Source organism: Mytilus californianus, unplaced genomic scaffold (assembly GCF_021869535.1).
Source record: "Mytilus californianus isolate M0D057914Y unplaced genomic scaffold, xbMytCali1.0.p SCAF_15, whole genome shotgun sequence".
Taxonomy (NCBI): domain Eukaryota; kingdom Metazoa; phylum Mollusca; class Bivalvia; order Mytilida; family Mytilidae; genus Mytilus; species Mytilus californianus.
In genome coordinates, this window is record NW_026262637.1 from 9390474 (window position 1) to 9414456 (window position 23983).

The 23983-nt window shown below is 32.3% G+C and overlaps 1 protein-coding gene across 1 annotated transcript in view; it reads right to left on the minus strand.

Annotated features, from left to right (window-relative positions):
• The window catches only part of LOC127725959 (multiple epidermal growth factor-like domains protein 6), a 35669-nt gene extending 21219 nt beyond the window's left edge, over positions 1-14450 (minus strand). The window contains exons 1-3 of the mRNA XM_052233262.1: positions 14435-14450; positions 12633-13085; positions 11463-12551 (exon numbers count right to left, since the gene is read on the minus strand). Of these exons, the coding sequence (XP_052089222.1) occupies positions 11463-12551; positions 12633-13085; positions 14435-14450 (1558 nt within the window). The remainder of the gene's footprint in view (positions 1-11462; positions 12552-12632; positions 13086-14434) is intronic.
• Positions 14451-23983: the final 9533 nt, after the last annotated feature.

Here is a 23983-nt window from a genome sequence, read left to right on the forward strand (position 1 = left end):
CAAAAATCAGCAAAGACCCATCGAAACAACATCTGATACACAAATTTAATAATACTTTTAGATATTTGGATGATATTTTGGCTCTCAATAATGACGACTTCAGTATGTATACTAAAGAAATTTATCCTGTTGAACTTACTTTAAATAAAACTAATACTAACAATGACCACTGCCCTTTCCTCGATCTTGATATCTATATCATTAACGGAAAGCTTAATACTAAAATATATGATAAAAGAGATGATTTTTCATTTCCTTTCGTTAATTATTCATTTTTAGATGGTGACGTTCCCTTGTCACCGTCTTACGGTGTTTATATATCTCAACTTGTACGATTCGCTCGTGTATGTAACAATGTTTTAGATTTTAACGAGAGAAATTTATGTATTACTGAAAAATTATAACACCAGGGTTTTCGATATCACAAACTAGTCAAAACATTTACTAAATTTTATCATCGGTATAAGGACATCATTTGTAAATATAGCTCAACATGCAGACTTCTTACACGTTCAGGTATTTCACATCCAATTTTTTATGGAAATATTCTTTATAAAGCACAAAAATGTCAATATTCACCTCTGAAGCTAACAAAACCTTTAAATAGACTTATTAAGAAGGGATATAGTTACGATACTGTTGTCAGGTCATTAAAGATTGCATATTTTGGCGTTAATATTGATTCACTTATAGGGTCTTTGCATCGGCACTAAACACATTTATTTAAAAACCAGTTGTTGGCATGACACGGGTTATGTTCTTCTCATATATGTTATGATGGTATGATACTAAACCCCTAACGGGAAGGATTATGCCTGATATTCATATGATGAAGACATAATCTTTCAATCAGTTTAATTGAAGTCTGGAGCTGGCATGTCAGTTAACTGCTAGTAGTCTGTTGTTATTTATGTATTATTGTCATTTTGTTTATTTTCTTTGGTTACATCTTCTGACATCAGACTCGGACTTCTCTTGAACTGAATTTTAATGTGCGTATTGTTATGCGTTTACTTTTCTACATTGGCTAGAGGTATAGGGGGAGGGTTGAGATCTCATAAACATGTTTAACCCCGCCGCATTTTTGCGCCTGTCCCAAGTCAGGAGCCTCTAGCCTTTGTTAGTTTTGTATTATTTTTAATTTTAGTTTCTTGTGTACAATTTGGAGTTTAGTATGGCGTTCATTATCACTGAACTAGAAAAGATATTTGTTTAGGGGCCAGCTGAAGGACGCCTCCGGGTGCGGGAATTTCTCGCTACATTGAAGACCTGTTGGTGACCTTCTGCTGTTGTCTGTTCTATGGTCGGGTTGTTTTCTCTTTGACACATTCCCCGTTTCCATTCTCAATTTTATTTATAAGTAAGTTCATATCAGTGTTGGGACATATTTATACAATGCTATTAAAAATATGCTTTATAAAATAGAAATAGCTCTAAAGATTGACCATAAACATTCAGAATATTTTTAGATACTAAGAGGGATAAAACAAGGGGATTCCACACACAAGCCCCACCCTATTTAAATCTTTATTAATGACCTAAGTCCAAGCTTTAGCACTGAGGAATGCAGACCCGCAAAATTAGTTCAAGATTTCAAGATTGTATTATAAAGCCACGCTCAGACACATATATGTGTAACATGAGGTAAATATACAATAATAAACATGAATTATAATACAATAAACAGTTAATAAAACTATATACAAAACAATACACATATCACAATAAGTAAGTTAGGTTTCTAATAAAAGATGCCACCTGTCTATTTAATTTAACATTGCAATAAGATAACACGACTGCTAATTTCTGTTTATTTGGATACCTCGTATAACTTGGAATCGATTTTTCTCTAATATGAACCAGTTGAGAAGACTCACATAAAAAGATAGTGAAATTCGTCTCCTATGTTTTCTTTACAGAAATTACATTTTCGGTCCTCCGCATGAATATTATGCAAACGCCCAGTTTCCGGGGTTGATCTCAGGTATTCCAGAAGGGTAGGCAAATTTTAGAAAAACAATTACATGTAATTATAAATCTGTTGAAATAACAGTATCAAACCATATCTGCAAGACTTGTAAAGTCTAATTGTAATTTATTCACAGTATATATTACGTAGAAAATCCAGCGTCATTGTTCTAAATAACAATGAATGTGTATGTAACCCACTATTTTAAATGACATACGTCGGGACTTACTAAGTATTTCGAAACTGAAGGTTTTTGGCGTATTTTGAACTTGAATTTACCACTAACATACGAAATGTAAATTATTTTTAATTCTCTGAGGGACGAAGTTCACAAAGAAATTAAATTTATTTCCTAACAGAAGAACGATTAGACGAGTATCGTTTTGGACTTCGATACTCGGAGTTTTTGAGTACTCATAGACATCCCTTATTCAAGCATATTGTAAAAAAACTACCTTTGTAAGTTGTTCACAACAATGTAAGAACTAAATAAGTATGTCATTGTTGCTAGTAAAGCTCAAATAAAACAAAATGGACACATAATGTATTCATAAAACAACTGTTATAACGAGCTCTTGTGATCTCTAATCGTGTAGTTATTTTACTGTTCAGTACTGTATATTTTTCATACGGAAAGAATTGTCATGGTTACTTCTGAAAAGATATATAATTACTCATCATAGAGATAAACACAAATGTGGTTCACGTTTTATACGAATGGCCATCGTATATGACTTCGAACCGTTTATAGACAGTAATTAAAGATACATTACAATCATACGTCTTAACTGATACCATACGCATATGCATGATTTTGTTTAATAATATGGACGTATATTCACGTCAGTTGAACTCTGGAGACTAGTTGTTTAGTTTAGTTTAAACATATTTTATTTGCTCAAAGCAAAAATGAATCAGACACAAGTAAAACATACTTATAAAGTCTTCTCCACAATACAATATATATAACAATACAAATTGAACGTGAGCATGCATCATATAATATAAACAACATAAATATTACTAAACTATAATGAAAGAAGGAGAGGGAATGAGGAAAGAACGACAGAGATTAGGATGATGATGATAATGATGATGATGTGCGTTTTACCTGTGTTGATACTATACTACGAGGTATCGTTTTGATCTCTTAATAAAATTGAATACTTGTTTAACAATTTGCACATTTTGATCATAGGAAAGAGTTTCTTTTCCAAAAACCAGTAGTTCTAAGTCCAACTCGCAGACTTCGGGAAGCCAGCTGAGACCATTAAAAAGAATAGCCCTTTGATTTAGATAGAAAGGACAATCAAAGAAAAAATTGTGCATGTCCTCAATATCCAAACCATATTTTCATGTTGGATCAGATATAATGTTAGCTCTAAACAAGTCATAATTCAAGAAGGATGCCGAACATCTAAATTGGGTTAATATTATATTCAATTTTCTTGGACCATATAAATAATGTTTAGATTGATTCTCATTTCGAATTTCGTGGTTTTTTAATTCTACTTTGAATTTTGATAACGAGTCTACATTTCGAACTGATATGTTCAAATTATTCCAAAGTTATATTGTTGATGGGATAAATGTTTGGGAAGTCAGTGTCAGCCTGCAAAATGGTAAAATGATATCTTGTCCATTTCGCAAGGGATATTGTGTTGTACTTTGAATTTTAGGGGGCACAAGGGTACATAGATATTCAGGGGTATTATTATTCTAAATTTTATAAAATAATTGTAGTTTTCTCCTTTTTCTTCGTTCCTCAAAAGTTTCCCAACCAGCCTCTTTTAAGACAGTCTCAGAGTGTGTGAAAACAGGCAAACCTGTTACATTTCGTGCAGCGTCAAGTTGTAGCTGTTCAAATTTAATTGAATGATCTTTTCCGCAATCGTCCCATACTTCAGTTGCATATTCAAAAATTGGTCTAATAAATACTAGATATAATTTTTTTCAAATTTTGTCGGCTAAGTTGATATTTGAGTTTTCGAAGTATATTCAGATGTTTTTTAACACTATCTAATATATTTTCAACATGGTTGTTCCATTTTGCGTCACTTGTAAATGTAACCCCTAGATGCTTATGAGAGGGCACTATTGGTATTTTTTTTATTGTCCATAGTAAAACTAAGGTCTTGTATCTCATTATTTGAAAACATCATAATTTCTGTTTTTTTCAGGATTGAAAGACATAAGCCACTTTCTTGACCATTCATCCAGCTGTCTCAGGTCACGACTAACAACTAATTGTATAAGTTCCTCGTCATGACCCGAGTAACTGAATGAAGTGTCATCTGCAAATAGTCTGCATAAAGAAGTTAACTGTTCAGCAATATCGTTAATATATATGATAAACAATAAAGGACCAACAACTGATCCTTACGGTACACCAGTTGAAACATTGCAAAAAGTAGAGGATGATTCATTAATGATGACTAGATGTTTCATTGGCAATCATACCACAACTCCTTAATTTCATATTCATTAACAAATATGCATCCTTAAAGCAAAGCAAAACAACCCAGAGTTCACTCCAGTTGATGCTCACTAGAAAGTTAATGAACCAACATTTCAAAGTGGTAACATTAAATTATCCCTTTTAAAGTTTTATGGACGCCATCAAGGTTTTGTTGACCACTAAGGGACATCAGATAAACAAAGGATCTTTCTCAAATGTCGTAAAAACAATCCTGATCTCTTTTCCTCGATTGTAACAGCACCGAATGACACTCATCAACGCATATGTACCATAGAATCAGAGCTATGCACGATGGAGATTATTCCTTAATTTAAAACGATTTCCATTTTCTTAACAGAAAATTTTTCAACCACGTGCACACTTAATAAAAATGTCACAATCAGGGATATGACAAAATATTTTTTACTTGTATATAAAGATCTAAGACTGAGAAAACATGTTGCTGGTGTATTGAGACACAAACACATGGTATCGGTTAACCAATTTGTGCTTTTGATTTCTATCATTCTTCCTCTAGTCTTTTGGAACAGTTATTGTGTAAAGAGCATACCCCTATTCGTAAATACCGTACAGTGTGAATATATAGATGTGCATAAGTTTTGATTCAGATATGTATCGACATACGATGGAATAGAGAGTATGCTACAGCTGAAAGAGAGACAAACAAATGTTGAACTACATTGTGTTTCCTCCATTTATTCTATTCCTACGACTGACCTCCAAAGTAGCTTTGTTTTGATTCCGATTTCGTGAAAAAATCATGTATATTCTTGTAAACTCTTGATTAAATGATTCTTTATTTTTTGGTACACGTAACATTAAAAATAACAAGTGATTGAATGTTAAACTATTTGCATCAAATGTTAAAAAGAAAGGCACCCATCATTACAAAAAAAAAATAAAAATCACAAAAATCACAAAACGATAAAAATACAGAACAGAAAGTCGCATTTTTTTTTATTTCGCCATAACAGGTCTTAATCAAGGGTTATTGAACAAGGAATAAAAACAACAAAATCACACGAGGATAAAATAACGACTGGTTGAACACTCATTCGCAGGAAATCAGGACCAAATGCTGTAGATATTTTAGCCTTATTTGCTTTTAAGTATTTAAGAAATATGTTTTTTTTTCTGTTATGTGTTCTACTAAAAAAAAAGCTTGCAATACATGTACGAATTGCCTTTTACGATCTGTGACCATTCAGCTAGTATATACTATATATACTAGTTTGTCAAAATAATTTTTTTTTTTTTATTATATATTCCGATTTTGGGATGAGATACGTTACCAACCTTTAATTAGACTGTACATTTATCTTATTTAAAATAACAATTGAAAAAATAGCTATGCTAATTGTTATTTTTGTATTTATATTGATAAGAAAATGGAAAGACACTAAAAATGAGGATGATACTATAAGGAAATTCATAATTCATAAATCAAAGACAAACTGACCAAAAACATGTCGAAAAACGAAGAACGAAGTAAGGACAAATACATTTACAAAACAATACATAAAAAACACTCAAAGACTGAACTACACAAAGCTAACATAACACACATAACAAAACACAAAGACTGAACTACACAAAGCCAACATAACACACATAACAAAACACAAAGACTGAACTACACAAAGCCAACATAACACACATAACAAAACACAAAGACTGAACTACACAAAGCTAACATAACACACATAACAAAACACAAAGACTGAACTACACAAAGCCAACATAACACACATAACAAAACACAAAGACTGAACTACACAAAGCCAACATAACACACATAACAAAACACAAAGACTGAACTACACAAAGCTAACATAACACACAAAACAAAACACAAAGACTGAACTACGTAAAGCCAACATAACACACATAACAAAACACAAAGACTGAACTACGTAAAGCCAATATAACACACATAACAAAACACAAAGACTGAACTACACAAAGCCAACATTACACTGAGGGTATTATAAGGGAATTGGCGTTAACAGTTTATTTTCGACTTGTGAGTTTGAATGTCCCTTTGGTATCACTTTTATAAGCAAACATTTGAAATGAAAGTCTAAAAATATTTAATTAAACAGAAACGGTACAAACAGAAACAGTACCATGTTTCCATTTACCGGTACCATTTCGAAATTGATTACCTGCTTTGAAATTTTGTTTTATTTTATGTTATGTAATAATTTAAGAGAATTAGAATTAATACAAAAATTTGACCATTTCTGAAGACATATTTATGTTAATGTTCAATTAGGTAATTGTATTTGTTTTAACCTGGATATTTTTAATACATTTGAGGATAAATATTCATGTTAGATAGTTGAGGTAGGTATGAATTAAATGTTTGCATTTTGTACCTTTGTGATGAAAATAATGTTAAAGTATTGTAATTCAGGTTCCATGACAATATGTTCAATATTTGATTCCTATGGTAACGTATTTGTTGCATGCGCTGAACAGACCAGGTTGGAAAAAAGACAAGTGATGTAAACAATTGAGAAATCACCATGTATAAAATAAACAAAAGCAGTGCTTTATGATAAATATTTGGAGTAATATCCTGATATCTTTTAAAAAAACAACTACGTGTTACTATTATTTTGTAACATTTTGTTTTGTCCAACAGATGAATTTAATAACACATCTTAAACTTCTAAGATTTTCTAATAAATTGCATCATAACTAATAAAATCATAGATACCTCTTAAAAACTTATGGGAGAATGAATAATTTTGTCCTGCATTTTTTTTTTAATCTCTGTCCTGCCTTTTTATTATTTTTCTCTATTCGGTCCTACCTTTTTTTTTAATAGTTTATCCTGACTTTTTTTACATAAATGCTAGGATGAATAATTTTGTCCTGCATTTTTTTAATCTCTGTCCTGCCTTTTTATTATTTTTCTCTATTCGGTCCTACCTTTTTTTTAATAGTTTATCCTGACTTTTTTTACATAAATTGTCATCCTGCCTTTTTCTTTTTGCCAAGTTGCTCATCCTGCCTTTTTTTTACTCAAAACTCCTTACATGCCTTTTTTTAAAAATTTCATCCTAGCTCCCCTCCCCCCCTTATAGAAATCAAATGGGGGGGGGGGGGGGAAGGGGGGGGGGGGAGCTAGGATGAATAATTTTGTCCTGCATTTTGTTTTTTGTTGTAATTTCTGTCCTGCCTTTTTTATTATTTTTCTCTATTCGGTCCGGCCTTTTTTTTGATAGTATATCCTGATTTTTTTCCTGCCTTAATCTTTTGCCAAGTTGCTCATCCTACCTTTTTTTTACTCAAAACTCCTGTCATGCCTTTTTTTTAAATTTCATCCTAGCCCCCTCCCCCCTCATAGAAATCAATAGGTAGCTCCCTCAGAAAGGATAAAATTAACGATCATTGCGGCCCAGGCCATGTGTAAATTAAGAGCAAACCTATGGCTTCCATGAATTATTTCGATTCTAATAGGACAAACACGGTAGCTGCCTTAGCAAGCGATAAAATTAACGATCATTACGGCCCAGGCCATATGTAAATTAAGAGCAAACATATGGCTTCCATGAATTATTTCGATTCTAATAGGACAAACACGGTAGCTCCTTTAGCAAGGGATCAAATTAACGATCATTACGGCCCATGCCATGTGTAAATTAAGAGCAAACCTATGGCTTCCATGAATTATTTCGATTCTAATAGGACAAACACGGTCATTAAAAAACTGGAGCGAAGGTGGGTATGCCGTGTGTGTGGCTGTTCTATTTTACCCCCTGTTAGATAAAGCTATTTTTTTTTAATAAATCTATAGCCTCCATGAATCATTTCTTAAATAACCGCCAGAAAAGTGTGTTTAATTCTTTTAATTCTCAACCCTAAGATTTGACATTTTTAATTTATATTTATTTCTCGTAAGCTGTCGTCAAATCCACTGTTGACATTTCGTAACTAAGGAGCCGCCATGTTGACTTGTTGAAATCAGTAAGTGTGCGAATAATATAATAGAATAGAAATTTAAACAACACCTATCTCAAAACTCCATTTAAATGGAATATTATCCGAATTTGGAGGGTTAACGCAACGGAAAAAATATTCAGCTTTGGCGTTTTCATTCGTATGACGTCATATTTTGAAATGACGTTAAAGCGCCAAAAACATTAATGGAATTTTGCGGAATTTTATTTATTTTGATTCTGTACATTTTTCCGTGCTCTAATGCATTATTTCTTTTTGTTATGCCTCAGAATAAGAATAAAGGTTCGGTAGGTTTTTTTTCAACTGCCATTTTTAACACAGCGAAATCAGCATAGCGTTTGCACATAAGTTACGATACATGTGGGTTTACGTGGGAGGTATATTGTAACAGCCATTATTATGCACATCCCTGAGTCTGCGCTAAGTATAGATATATCGAGAATGTTATCACGGTGTTGAATACAAAGCAAAAGAAGCGTTGATTTAATTCCGATAAAGGATAGCAATCATTTCATACTGTACCTTTGCCTATATATGAAATGTGCCAAAATTACTATTAAAATCACAGCAACTACACATCCAACAGCTATTCCTGTCACTGAACCACTGGAAATTCTTTTCTGCTTAGCGGGCTTTTTCACTAAGAATTACAAAAAGTAGATAAAAATCAATTAATGCAAAAAAAAAAAAAAAAAAAAAAAAAAATACACACCAAACGCTTCTTTTAAAATATATATTCGCAGTAATGGTTATCTTTGGAATAATGTCATTTGCAATAATTAAAGATCAACAAAAAAGCTCATATAACTTTGACCATAAATTGACATCATATTGGAGTCATTGCTTTTAATTGAAGACTTGTAACGCATTATTTTATAGTATTTCTTGCTATAATGTGTATAAATATAATACATAAATGAAAACCAACCAGTAAAAGTAATCAGTAATGCACGATCTGCAACAATTACAATATGACTGAACCCATTTATCGTGTTCTTGTGGTATTTTTGGAACTTAAATAGCGCCTTTGACTGATTTTAACTTGTGTTTCTCCTATCATAGTTAGACAGAAACTATGAACAACAAACCTCATCAGCAAATACATAATAACAAAAATGACATACTTTTCCATATGGGTTATTTAGACTTTTTGATAGCTATATAAAAATAAGATGTGGTATGATTGTCAATGAGGCAATAACAATAACGGTACCAATTTTACTGTACATAAAAGGTTATTTTATAATAGACAGATCCACAACAGATATAACTTCAACCAGATACTTTATGATGTAGATGTAAGCAACTTTAAGTATAGTTTATTTTTCTCCGCCTACAATGGACATTATTTTTTTCTCTTTTTTTTTTACCTTTTTAACAAAACCATACATGCTATGATTTTTTTTCACTTGAAAATTGAAACTACATTTAGGTATAAAAACGGCCTATTTACCTTCACAAAATGTACCTTCCCATCCTGATTCACATCCCAGGGCACACACACCGTCATCATAACAGTCTTTGTCAAAGCACGATTCATTGCACTTTTGAAAACATTGTTTTCCATAATAACCCTTTAAACAGTTTACACAGTTTCCGTTCACTGGATTACATAAAGTCAACGTGTTATTTGCGGAAGCACATTTCCCACATGATTCATTACAAAATAGTCCAAATTGACCTGTAGCGCAAGTTTCTATACAAGAACCACTGTATTTTTCACACATATAACCATATAATGAGCTATTTGAGCATCTTATGCTGCATGTATGATTGCAATAAGAACCGAATTTTCCAGGCGGACACACAGAATTCGTGAAATTCATTGTACAGTTAGTACTATTACATGAAGGTGATACATGAAGGCATTTACCAGTCACTGGATGGCAAATCAAACAATTATCTGCGCATGTTTCATTGCAGTTACTTCCAAATTTACCAGGAAAACAACCTGACATACAAACACCTTGTCTATCGCACTTTAAACCCATGCACTGTTTACACAATTGAGAACATTTTTGACCAAAGAAACCATAGTTGCAACCATCTAAACAAAAAACATATAGATTAATATAGTTTTAAACCAGTTTAATATCATGTCATGTGAAACGTTGGAATATAGAATATAGTCTTGCTTGAGTGCAATAAATTGTATTTTTTTTGTATGATATATTTTTCTGTTTGCATTCTACAAAAGTCTATCAATAATAATGTATGTTTTGCTATAAACAAAAACAAAAAAATCCAAATTCCTCTACTATAGGAGCTACCTATTGTATCAATATTAATTTGTTCTCGTCCTGAACTTGCATGAAATATTTCCACTGGACGTAAAGCAAATAATGAAAAATCATCATCAATCTAAAAAAATGTTAGTTTGTTCTTTTGAATTATTTTACCCATTTTGTTTCATATTTATTCATTGCATTGTATTTTTTGTTCAATTTGTATTAATGAGTTTTAAAAACATTACATTTTTTTTCAGAGAAAAGCGCCTGTTGAACCACATGGATTGCATGTGTAGACATATTAATAGTGTTACCCTTTATTTGTTTATAAGGGGAACAGGCCTGGGAGTAATATTAATAATTGCTACTTTAAATGTTTTAAAGGTAAAAAATAAGTATTTTTAAATAACTGTTTGAATTTTTATCATTAAAATTTAGAATGGAATTGGGGAATGTGTCAAAGAGACAACAACCTGACCAAGGAGCAGAAAACAGCCGAAGGCCACCAATTAGCTCATTTGTATTATCCCCTGAACAAAAAATATTACTTTCACATATTTTAAACCACAAGAATTAATCGCGATGAAAAACAACTAAGAGATGAAACCACGATATTCTAAATTCGAGAATAATAATGCTTCTACAGTATATAAATGTAAATCAAAGGGAATGGAATAATATAGATTTACCACTGGTTATATTATTTCTGTTAACTTTTGTTTGAGTAAATTCAATTGTATATTTTGGAATGTCGTTATAAAAACCATAAAAATCCTTGATAGTTCAACTGATCACATATGGATTTTAATATACATACCTTCACAAATGCCAGTGGTTTTATTACATGTTTCTCTAAGACAGTCACCGCAACCGTAATAGCATTTATTACCATAAAGTCCCGGTTTACATTTAAAGCAATCACCAGAAAACTGATCACAAGTTGCGTTTAAACATTCGTCGCTACAGGGAAAATAACATTTGTCACCTGTCATACCATTTTTGCATCCCTGTATACATGTTCCGTTGGTTGGGTCACACAAACCTTCATTGCAGCCAATTTCACATTGCCGACAGTACTTTCCGAACCCGTAAGTATTCAAATACCATCCCTGCTTACAACCTTCAAGACAATGTCCTGTACTACCATTACATTTGTCATTTAAACAATTTTCACAAGGTGCGCAAAAGTCTTCCAATAAGGGTTTGTAAAACCCGTCGCCGCAGGAATCGCAATAGGCATGTTCAAAATTTTGTTTATTTTTAAATTGTGTACATTTAGCACAGTGTGGCGTCAGCAGTGAACATCCGTATTTGCATGTGGAATAATGCCAATCAGGTTCACATTCATATGGACATATACCGGTTGTGGAATTACAAACAGTGTCATTTCCGATACAATGGCTACTGCATTTATCGACACAATATGTCCCGTAATATCCTGGCTCACATCCGTCTAAACAAACGCCAGTGGTATTATCACATTTTAAATGTCCGCCCTTACAATTTTCACTGCATCTACAACAGCCACCTATTTTCGGATACCAACCAGCATTTTTACATTCGACACAGTTCCACCATATATCATGTTTCGAGCATTGGTCCAAGTCGCATGTACATTGGTGACCAAAGTGTTTCGATGAGTTACATCTGGTGCATTTTTCACCGTCCCTTGAGCATTCTGTACAATTAGTAGGACAAAAACTTTCGCAATATCTACCATAATATCCCGCTGAGCATACATTACAAGTGCTATAATCGATGCATGAATCACATTTTTCGATACATTTTTGATGACAATCTTCACCATACCAGCCTTTTGAACAGGTACAAGAACCGTCAAATTTAAAACACGTCGAATTTCGACAATTAACTGGGCATTGAAGTTCACACTTGTCGCCAAACCAGCCTTTTGAACATTCGAAACAAGTATCATTCTCGTAGCACGAGTCACAATGTGCTATGCAGTTCAACTGACAGTTGTAACCACCGTATCCAGGTTTACATATATGACAAATGCCATGTGTTTGTTTACAAGACCACTCACACCTGTCATTGCAATTGTTCTCACATGACTTCCCCCAAAACCCATCATTACAGCCATGTATACATTTACCGGTATGTTGGTCACAGTTATAACCCTCGCGGCAGTTTGAAGGACAATTCTTTTCACAATGATCTCCATAGAAAGATCTCTTGCAAAATGTACAAAATCCGCTTTGATTACAAAAATTGTTGTAACATCTTTCTGGGCAAGTCTCTGTACAGTTTACACCATAATAGGATCTCTTACAATATGTACATTCGCCTGTACTTCTATCACATCTATGATAGCAGTTTTGTGGACAGGTCGAATTACATTCGAATCCATAGTAGCCATCCAGGCAACTTCCGTTACAATAGCCAGTCAGATTATTACATCCATCAGAACAATTTATACAATCTGAAAACAAAATTAACTTTACTTATTCTTATAAAATTCTGCCTTTTGAAACATCTATTTCTATAAATGTAAAGAGATGTGTGGCATACATTTTATACACAGAAACCTACACAGACAAATAACAAATACACAAAATAGTATGAATGTTTTAAATTGGGCTGATTAAGATCTTGACACTTTGTTTAGACCCTAGTCTATTGCTGAATACCTTTTGTTTGACCACTACATGTACGTGTCTTTTAGATTATGCGTCGGGTATTTTGTGTCTTTCAGATACAAATGAATAATGTTCTATGATACAATATCACGTGAAATTTGCATAATGGTCTTCAACTCTAAATATATTATATGGAAGTATCAAAAATGATTTTGTTAAATATAATATATTTTGACTCTTTAATATTCGAATCTCAGTGGGTTTTAACAACTTTCTAAGTTTGACCCTGTAATGAGAAAAAAAGAAGGCAAATTAGCTCACCACTTTATGTTGTGTCTTGCAAAATTTTTATGAGCATTGCCATTTTACCATTTCGCTCCGTTGTCAACAGTATAAATTCAATCTGCATAGTTCAATTTTCAGTTTAAAAAATGTTTGGTAAACCTCGCTTTTAAAATTGATACTTTAACTGTATCGAGTGAACTATAGACACCATCACGTCGTCGTGGTATAATCAAGTATACATGCTGTAAACCAACTTATCACCGCGGATACTTTATTTCGCGTTTAGCCCTTTCTAGTTCATTTCGCGGCGATTTTATTTCGGGATTCTCAAATTTAAATGAAGCAGATAAATAAGGAAAAATACAAGTTTTACATACTCGCGACGATTTATATTCGCGTTATTTTTATTCGCGAAAGTCGCGAAAATAAATCGTTCGCGAAAATTAGTTGGTTTACAGTATAATATTAAGGAGATGAAGTATGATTGCCTGTAAGACAACTATCCACTCGAGACCAAAGTACGATTGCAACCAACTTTCGGACATTGCATGGCCTCCAATGATGATCAAACCTTTACTAAAAAGTAAACTTTAAGAGGATACATAGCTTTCCTGCCATGGTAAAATAATAACTTTATGTAACTTAACGGTTGAAGAACAAATCTATGAATTTCTTCTAAGAATGGAGAAAATGAAATGTTTTTCTTTTTAAATGAATTGGATTTTACATGAACTTAACACCGTAACAATAAATTATTATTATTATAGTCGGCAATTTTAATTTAGTCCTACCATGGAAGTATTATTTTGATTTAATACTTCCATGGTAGAACTAAATTAAAATTCCGACTATAATGATAATTATTATTTTAATAACTGTTTTTCTATGTGATTTAACCTTGATTTACAAAAACTGAACGCCATTTTGTATTTGTTTGTCTTCAATTACAAAATGTGTGAAGGTATTCTTCAAAAGCGATTAAGTTCAAATCCTTACAAAGAATAGCTGGATGTAAACATTCCATGCCAAGATAATTGGAAAACATCAACGTTATTAGTCTAAAGTCATTTTTAAGTGATGTTTATAGTACGTTCTACTATGTACAATTGAGAATGGAAATGGGGAATATGTCAAAGAGACAACAACCCGACCAAAGAGCAGACAACAGCCGAAGGCCACCAATGGGTCTTCAATGCAGCGAGAAAATCCCGCACCCGGAGGTGGTCCTCAGTTGGCCCCTAACTAAAATTGTGTGCTAGTTCAGTGACAATGGACGTCACACTAAACTCCAAAACATATAAATGAACTAAAATTAAAAAAAAACATACTAGACTAACAAAGGCCAGAGGTTCCTGACTTGGGACAGGCGCAAAAATGTACCTATTTTTATTCTACTAATAGATATAAATAAGGAGAAGAGCTAAGTGTTGTGAAAACCAAACTAAATTTTCATACGCTTATAAAACTTTGTTGCAACGTTCTCACAATCTTAACCGTATTTTACTTTTGTGGACTTTCAGTTTATTTTCTGATCCAAATCATTTTTGTTGTTTCCCAAATCACAGCTTGGACTCCCTAAGATTCGAGGTATTATTTATTATTAAAAGGATTTAACAATTAGTCTTGAACAGTTTGTAAAGATCTACCCTAGGACAGCTTTGGATAATTTTACCCTAGAACTGATTCTGTCAATTCTACCGCACAACAGATGTTGACAGTTCTTTCAGTTTTGGACACATCTTTATATATTCAAATAGTTATTTAATTTTAAAGTTGTTTATCTAATCTTTTTATTTAATTTCACCTATCAAAACAATGTTTTTTTATTAATTTTGTTAATTATAATATATCTATTTTCATATAGATAGTCTTCCTTTCTTTCTTTCTTTCTTTCTTTCTTTCTGTCTTTCTTTCTTTCTTTCTTTCTTTCTTTCTGTCTGTCTGTCTTTCTTTCTGTCTGTCTCTCTTTCTGTCTTTCTGTCTTCCATTTTTTCATTCATTCTTTCTTTCCTTCCTTCCTTCTTTTTTTTCTTTCTTTCTTTTTTTTTACAAATTTTACACCTATTGTTTCAAAGAAAATATTTTTTGAATATATAATTATCATTGTTATTTTTCACGATTCATTATTTATAATTGTTATTTTTTTTTAATTTCATCTTCACATTTCACATTTGGTCAGGCTTTTCGGTTAAACAATTTTACATGACCGATGGTTTGTTTATTTGGTAATGTTTTAATTTCAGATAAGAGTCAATTACCGATCCGTTATTGCGTGATGCCTTATCACTTGATATAACTTTCAACGTATTTTATGAGTAAAAAAAGACGGGTGCCACATGTGAAGCCGGATCTGCTAACCATTCTAGAGTACCTGAGACCACTACCGGTGGGGTATGTGTTGTTCAGTCTTTAGTTTTCTCTTTTGATCGTTTTTTTTTTTGCCCTGGCTTATCAGTTTGTTTTCGACATACGAGTTTGAATATATCCTTTTGGTTTCTCCGCCTCTTTTAATTTTTAGATTGTTAAATATTAGTGCTTGCCAACATCAACTTAATAATAAAACATATATGTATCGAAATATAAGATTGTATAATGTCAGGTAATATCAGGTACATTTAGGTTTTATATCACTCCACGAGAATACGATATGGTCACTTTGAAACCAAATAGTGTTCCAAATCATAAACAGCGCTTATACATTTGAACTTGTCTTCCTAAAGATAATACATAACTAGCATTTTTGTCAATGGTACGGAACTATTAGAAGTATATTTCCTAACTGTGTTAGCGATATTTCTAAAAAAAGTGATTATAAAGCTGGAGAAAAAACAGAATTGAACCATTTATTCATGACTTTCATGATTTTTATTATTCAATCTTTAATTTATTCACAATATGACTTAAGTAGAAAATCCTGCTAGATGCCCTTATTCTAAATCATAATGAAAGGACTGCTATTATATACGTCATTTATAACTTTTCTACCTAAGAACAGATTCTTACAGATCACCCTCGGGGTTTTGCTGGGGCTCGTGTTACTCAGTCTTCAGTTTTCTATGATGTGTTTTGTGTAATGTGTTTTGCTCTTTTCTTCGTTTTTTTGCCATGGCAATGTCGGTTTGTTTTTGACTTTTGAGTTTGAGTATCCCTTTGATATCTTTCGCCTCTGTTTTTCTACCCTAATACATATTTGGACAATTCTACCTTAGAACTGATTATGAAAGTTTAATCATAGAACTGATTCTAACAATTCTACCATAGAACAGATTATGACATTTCTACCATAGATCTGATTCTGACTGTTTTATCATAGAAGTGATTCTGACAGTTCTACCTTACTACACAATTGAGTTTTACTATTATGATAATTATCTAATTGTTAAAATATCAGCATACCATCTAAATCTTCTTTTTTGGGCGAATTTAAAGAAAGTTTTGTTTACTTGTCCCTAACATATGAAGATAGGAATAAATGTAACGATTCGAAATAAGACAATTTATAAGAATCTACAAGTGACCAAAGGACGAGGACATTTCTTTGTATATAGAACTGTACTGCCTTCAACCATGAGCAAAATCCATACCGTATAGTAAACACTTAAAGGCCTTAGGATAACCAATTGTGAAACAATTCAAAAGAGAAAACCAACGGCCTGACTTATGCTTAAAGCAAGAAACGAACATCAAATAAAAAGACAGAAACCAACCAAAACCACGGAATAACAGGCTCTTGAATAATGACAGGTACATAAGGAATTTTCCGGTTTTAAATACGATTGGGGAGTACTCACAGTTACTTATGGCTAGGTCAAAGAAAAATCCAAATTATGAGTTTACCAAATGATCCCAGACTACGAAAAGTGACCGATATTTGTTATCCCCAGGGATTGCTAAATATATATATGTTTTACTTTCAGGAAACAAATAACCGAAATGATCTAAGTGTTATACCTAATAAGGTGATAAATAGATTATAAAACCTTTGTAATACGCTAACTTGACCTTAACATTGAATCGATATACGTTACCATATTTTAAAACAACATGAGATATAATACTTAATGAACATAATCATGAAATAATTTGCATTTCCGCAAAACGTGATAATAATTAATATTTTACATACCTTGAATATTTTCACAATGTATCTTGGTGATAGATACAAATACGAGAGTTATTCCAACTAAGATTAAATGTAAATAAGTTACTTTCATGTTTGCTACAGATTAGTGGAGATATCATAACTACCCGTGATTTTATAATCTATGGCAATATTTCACAATAAATAATTTTGAAAGTAGAAAGCGGATTCCCCCATATTTGTAATCCTCTTACTAAAAATATCTTTTGTGTGAAATGTACTGTTATCTATGACAAACGAAAGATTTCTAGGTTAAAAATAAACATATCTCAAAGGTATGTTCGGACTCGTGGACATTCAATAAATATCTTTTATATAAAGATTTGGACGGAAATTAATGCCTCAAACTTTTGATCATTTCATTTGATTTTAATCATTAATACATACATAGTTTCCTGCATTATAATTTGTATATTTTGAGTGATAATCACGCTGTAAAAATCCACGTTTTTCCTGGCAGCACACCACACGAATGCAAGATAACCTCTCACCTTTTTTGCAACTTGGAAATGCTCCAAAAAATGGAATAAGCATTCATGGAGCTTTTAACTTTTAATTTTATATCTTAATTGCGATCGGACAGCTTTGATCCAAAGGGCTGAGTAGCACACAGAACTGTAGTCACTCCTCTTCTCCGGAAGTTAAACCCATACTAAAAAGGAGAATCTATACGTCTGTTCAGGTTTTATCAAGTCGCAGACACATTCGATCGAAATGGGACGATAAATCCATGTCTAGTGTAGGCAGTGTGCCACGCTGTCCTAGTGTTAAGGAACCCTAAAGAAACTGATTAAGGGAGTCTGAAGGTGGTTTGTTAAGTGACCCCAACAGGTGAATGGGGTCAAGAAATATGGTAATCTCTTGGCTTTTCCGGTGTGGCAATTAACCCTTTGCTAAAATGAAAGAAAGACTGACATACAAAGACAAATACGAACGAATAAGACATAGCCCAGAAAGTCTGACTTTATACAGAAACATGTATGTATACAAACTCTTTCGACACTTCGGTTTCCTCATTTCGTACGAAGTATTGTTGACAAGGTTTAAGTTGCAAGATGTTAGATGCTTCTTTCTGAACAAACTTTATAATTGACGAAAATTGCAGGTAAAAAAATTTAGAAGTGGTGCGGATTATTTATTTTTCCGTATTATCGAAAACCTTTTGTATTGTATAAAGATGAAAGTTACGTAGTTATCAAATACCGGGGCAGTTCCTTATGCAAGACATCCAGAACAATGAAACGATATATTTTTAATAGATAGATGAACAATCTTTCCTGTATATTTTAGTGATATAAAGAAAACAATTGACTTTGATAAACTCCAAGGTACCGATACACTATGTATGTCATACGTTACTTTACAAAACGAAATATGTAATTTAATTTAGCTAAGCACATCTATTCTGCAGTCATTTGTTTAATTGTACAAAACTTAATGGCATATTTTTGGGTAGAATAATTTCCGGAAGATTGGATTACTACTCAGTTTGTAGAGATTACACAAAATTTGTATAAGAGACGAGAGCCAGAAAGTCGTATAAACATGAAATCACAATACAATGATCACATTAAAAATGATTCCCGATGCTGCAATATATTTTACAAATACTGACACTAGTTTATCTTTTGAAAACAGCTAAATAAAAAAAATCTAAAATCAAATGACTGCTGAATGCAAATTGAACATTTTGAAATATAAAAACGTATTTTGAGTATATGCATGTGACAACGAAAGATGTCAACTGTACAACTATATAAATGATTAAAATGATAAAGTTTACAAATTTGTTTAGTTTTGATTATGTATATATACTTTAAATTAACTGAGATTGTTCTTCCCTACGGATAAGTTGACAGTTTGTGTTGTTCGAATTACTTGTAAACCCTTATGTTTTGTAGATAACATACGTGTATGCTTTTCCCGTACACATATTTACTGAGGAAGATTAAAACAGTGAAGTGTGAACTGATATCATATAATGATAGTATTTATCATTGTCTACACCTAATTTTTACTGATTTTATCTCACCTCCTATACATTTCTAGGAATATGATTGGTTAAAAACAACCGCGTGGAGACCGTGTATATTTCATATGGGGTTAGTAGGATTCCATATTGGGTTACAAGGCGGGGCTTATTTCAATACACGGTTAGTAGTTGTGTTACATCCCTTTTTTAAAACAACACGGTGTTGAGGAAAAATCTGAAAGGTTTGAACCGACGAAGAAATCACAGGCACTTGTCTCAGAAAAAAAATTTCCTATATACCTTAATATAACACAAAGTACTTAACTCGCATTTTTGAAAAATGTCACCCGGTCGCGAAATTCCGTTATATGCCGATTTCTTGGTTGTCAACCCAACTAAAACTTGTTTTGTCGTAAATCTAAATTGATTTGTCTACACAATGGTGTATAACACGCCTACTTTTGTTGTCGGAATCATCTGTAGCAGGCCTACCCAAGTATGTCAATCGTCATTATTTCGTCTACCGACGCCAGATTGGAAACACAAAACTCGCAGTAAATGATTAATTATAAAAATGATTAAAAAAAAACTTGTCTGAATAGAACTTATCACCCAGTAAGTAAAATTGTATAAAATTGTATAAGATTCCGTGAAAAAAACTTACAAGTGTTATATGTGGTATGTCTAATAAGTTACGAGTTTCTTTTTTTTTACATAAATTTTCCCATTACGTCAATGTTATTCAGACTCTCTCTGGACTTTACGTATGAAATGAAATAAGATCAGATAAATCCGAGAAACATTAAGACCTTCCCATAAATTTGACCAATCGGAAACCGAGATATATAAAGCTAACAAGTTGTTACTGTTGGCATTTGTTTTTGTATAGACCAATGGAAGAAGGTTCTTAATACTAACGATATTGAAGACTTGATCACTTTGATGGGTCACTAGTCTAAATACAATATGTTAAGATATTCGGTAAGATAAATTCGTTATACAGTGTGCTAGTGACCTTATACGATATTCGAGCTTCTCTCTCACCCCATATGGAATTTACTGACTCCATATATATCGTATTATGTCACTAGCACACTATGTAACTATTAAGACACAAACATTATTTTTAAAAATCTGTTATTAAAACACAATACTGTTAAGTTATTTCGTATCAGGTGAGAGACCTTCATGATGGTATTATATACTTATATGTACAAATAGGTACCTTTGACTGTTATTTTTCATTTCAATTCTCTCCTAAAATATGATGACATACAGTTTTAAAGTCTTTTATGTAAATTGTCTACATTTCAATTAGTTTGTATCTAAAACCCCCCCATTGCTTATTATTGTTACAGTAGGAGTAGAGCGAAAGATGGGGGAGATCGACTGAAAGTTACAAGCAAACAAAAAGGTAATTCAGTGTCCTCTCTCATTTTCATTTTTAATTTCAATAAAAATAATTGCCAAATATTTAGGAGGATGGAAACATAATTCACCCTTGCCCCGGCTCCTACACCAGTTGTATAAGCATTGTAGGTATTGGACGTATAAAACATTTACATAGTTCAAATGGAGTTATCTCCCGTTCATCAGAAATTATCTCAATTTTGATATTAATAAAAAAAACATTAAAAAATACATTCTATGAAAATGAGATACTTCAGATACTTAAGTAAAGTATGTAGCGTTTTCGGACTCTCTGCAGTAAGATAATACTATAACATCCGCTAACACTACGTATAAATTTCTTGCTATAGGTGACAGCTCTAGTTCATTTTAGATGGTATATTATCATAACAGCTATCTCATTCTTCACGAATGATTTTTTCTAATTTTAGCATTTTTGCATATCATCTTGAAAAATATAAATCAATAAACAGAAACAGGAAACAGTATCGACTGAAATTTCAAAATTAATCAAGATAAATTTGCACATTAAGTTTTTTTTTTAAATTGTATCTTCACGATGAGCTTCAGTAATATTGTGAATGATTGATAATCAGAATCTGCTTTCCCGTGGGACATCTGATATTGCCCCCGGTTTTGGGGTGTTCATGTAGTTTGTTCTGTAGTTAGTTTTTTATGTATTGTTTTGTTGATACTTGTCTGTCTGTTCTTGTCGCCATTTTTCTTTATGTCGTGGTTTTTTCTTTTTCGAAAATTATTATTATTTAATTTAATTAATATAAACATCAAATATAGAAATATCGACCCGATCTCAATGCTCGCGACAACTGTTCCCCCCCCCCCCCCCTTTAGTTTGATTAGCGCCTTTGGTATTATTAGTTGCATTTAAGGGAAATATGTCAATTGAAGATAATGAGCGATACATTTTACGTTTTGTACATATGTACTTATGATCTTTTACAGGGTATGGCTATAGATCAAAGTATCTTTTTGGGTAATTTAAAAGAAGAGACTAAAACGTCCTACTTAATGAAAGTAAAATATGTTCAATGGACATCTTTCACGTTTCGTTGATATTAATACAAAGATACACAAAGTTGATGAACACTTGGATACAAATTATTTGAAACAGCAAGATGTTTCTACTCCAGGCCTTAATTGTCTTAGCCAGATTTGACGTTAAATAAGTCTTGGTTTCAGTGATCTTCAATGTCGTATTTGGCATTTCAACTATGTTATTTCATATACCAATGATGACATCTTTTTCTGACTTTATACATAAAAAGCTTTTGTTCATTTTTAATATTTCTTATACATTTATAAAAAAAGATAACAAGTTAGATTATTCTTTTCCTTACTGGTTGCTAACATACGATGAAATACCTTAGATAACCCCTAAATCTCCACTAAACGCAGGAGTCCCGCTTTTTTTAAAAACTTGATTTAAAGACATGTGTGCCTTCTACCTTAGTATATAATTGACTATCTACATTTTTCTAACAATGAACAGCTATATTCTTTCTTTTGCAGATGGTAGTTTGGGAAGCTATATTATCTGTTAGGATTACATTTTATAGTTGATGTGATAAGCAATTAAATTACAGAGAAATAGTGTGTCTATCAGTCATTTTAACCATCTACTTAGAATTTCTGAACAGACATATTTTTATTTTCAAATACGTATTTAATCATTTAAATTATTTTTGATAAATAACTGTTTACCTCTGTTCTGAAAGGTTTCCTTGTTTTCATATATTATCTTAATTTTCAGAAGAAAGCATGTGTACAGCTTTCAGTTTTTACTTTAACGTATCAGCAGCAGGTCACAATATATGAAGTGTTTTGTCGCGTGAATTAGCGCATCAGGTTATATCAATAAGAGTCATATTGTGTAGAGCCGCAGATATTTAATAATATCAATATAATGAAAATCAATTTATCGGGTTGTATTTATGGGTAGTGTATGGACGAAATCGTATTTTTTTATTATTTTACCAACAATCCAAAAGAGGACTAAACAAGTTCTGGTCAAATAGAGAGTGAACATTATTACGAGTATAAATAGCTGTAGAAAGGGAAAACAGAAACAGGAAAGGCCGATAAGTATCATTGCTAACATCTTGCAAAATATTAGGTAATTGTACATGTAATTCCTTGACCTCTAACCTTGATATGACGGAAATTCAATATACGAGTATCTTACCACCAGGCAAAAACTTGGTATAGATATTCTTCGAATGGTCTGTGATATATATTCGTATGATAGTTGCACTAAAAATTTAATTATATACCAAATGTTTACCCAGTATTGGTAGAAGAAAACAGTCAAACAAAAATGGAGACTTTGCCAAAAAGTTAGACTTATAATGTGGTATCGCACACGCATGTTTCATCCACATGAGACTCGTCAGTTACGCTCGAATCAAAACAGTCGCGAAGCCAAATCAAATGTTACAAAGTTACGAAGAGCATTAATAACCGAAAGTTCCATTAATTTGTGCCTAATACAGCTATGACATTGTGCATATGTGGTTGAAACCCCTCAGCGTTTTCCAGACTTAAGGCAGACTTAAGCTAGCGAACAATAGCCATTAGGCCAGTGAACAATAAGGTGTTTCAAGCTAGCGAACAATACGAAATACGCGCAAGACTGATCATGCCTAAGAATTAGAAATAGTCAAAAAAATGTATTAAATACTAATAAACAAATAACTTATCAATTTTGTTCTGGTGAAAATGAATTGCGTTTCGTCTTCCTACGGGAATTGATTGTCATTAGATTTCAAAGGACGTTTCATGTTATTGAAAGTCTTTGGTCTTAAGGAATGATCAGTTTGGCGCGCGCTGGTTTATTGTTCGCTAGCTTGAGTCTGGTTAGCGTTTTGAATATTTCAATATTATATAAACAGTTTTATGTACAATTAGTTATGTTT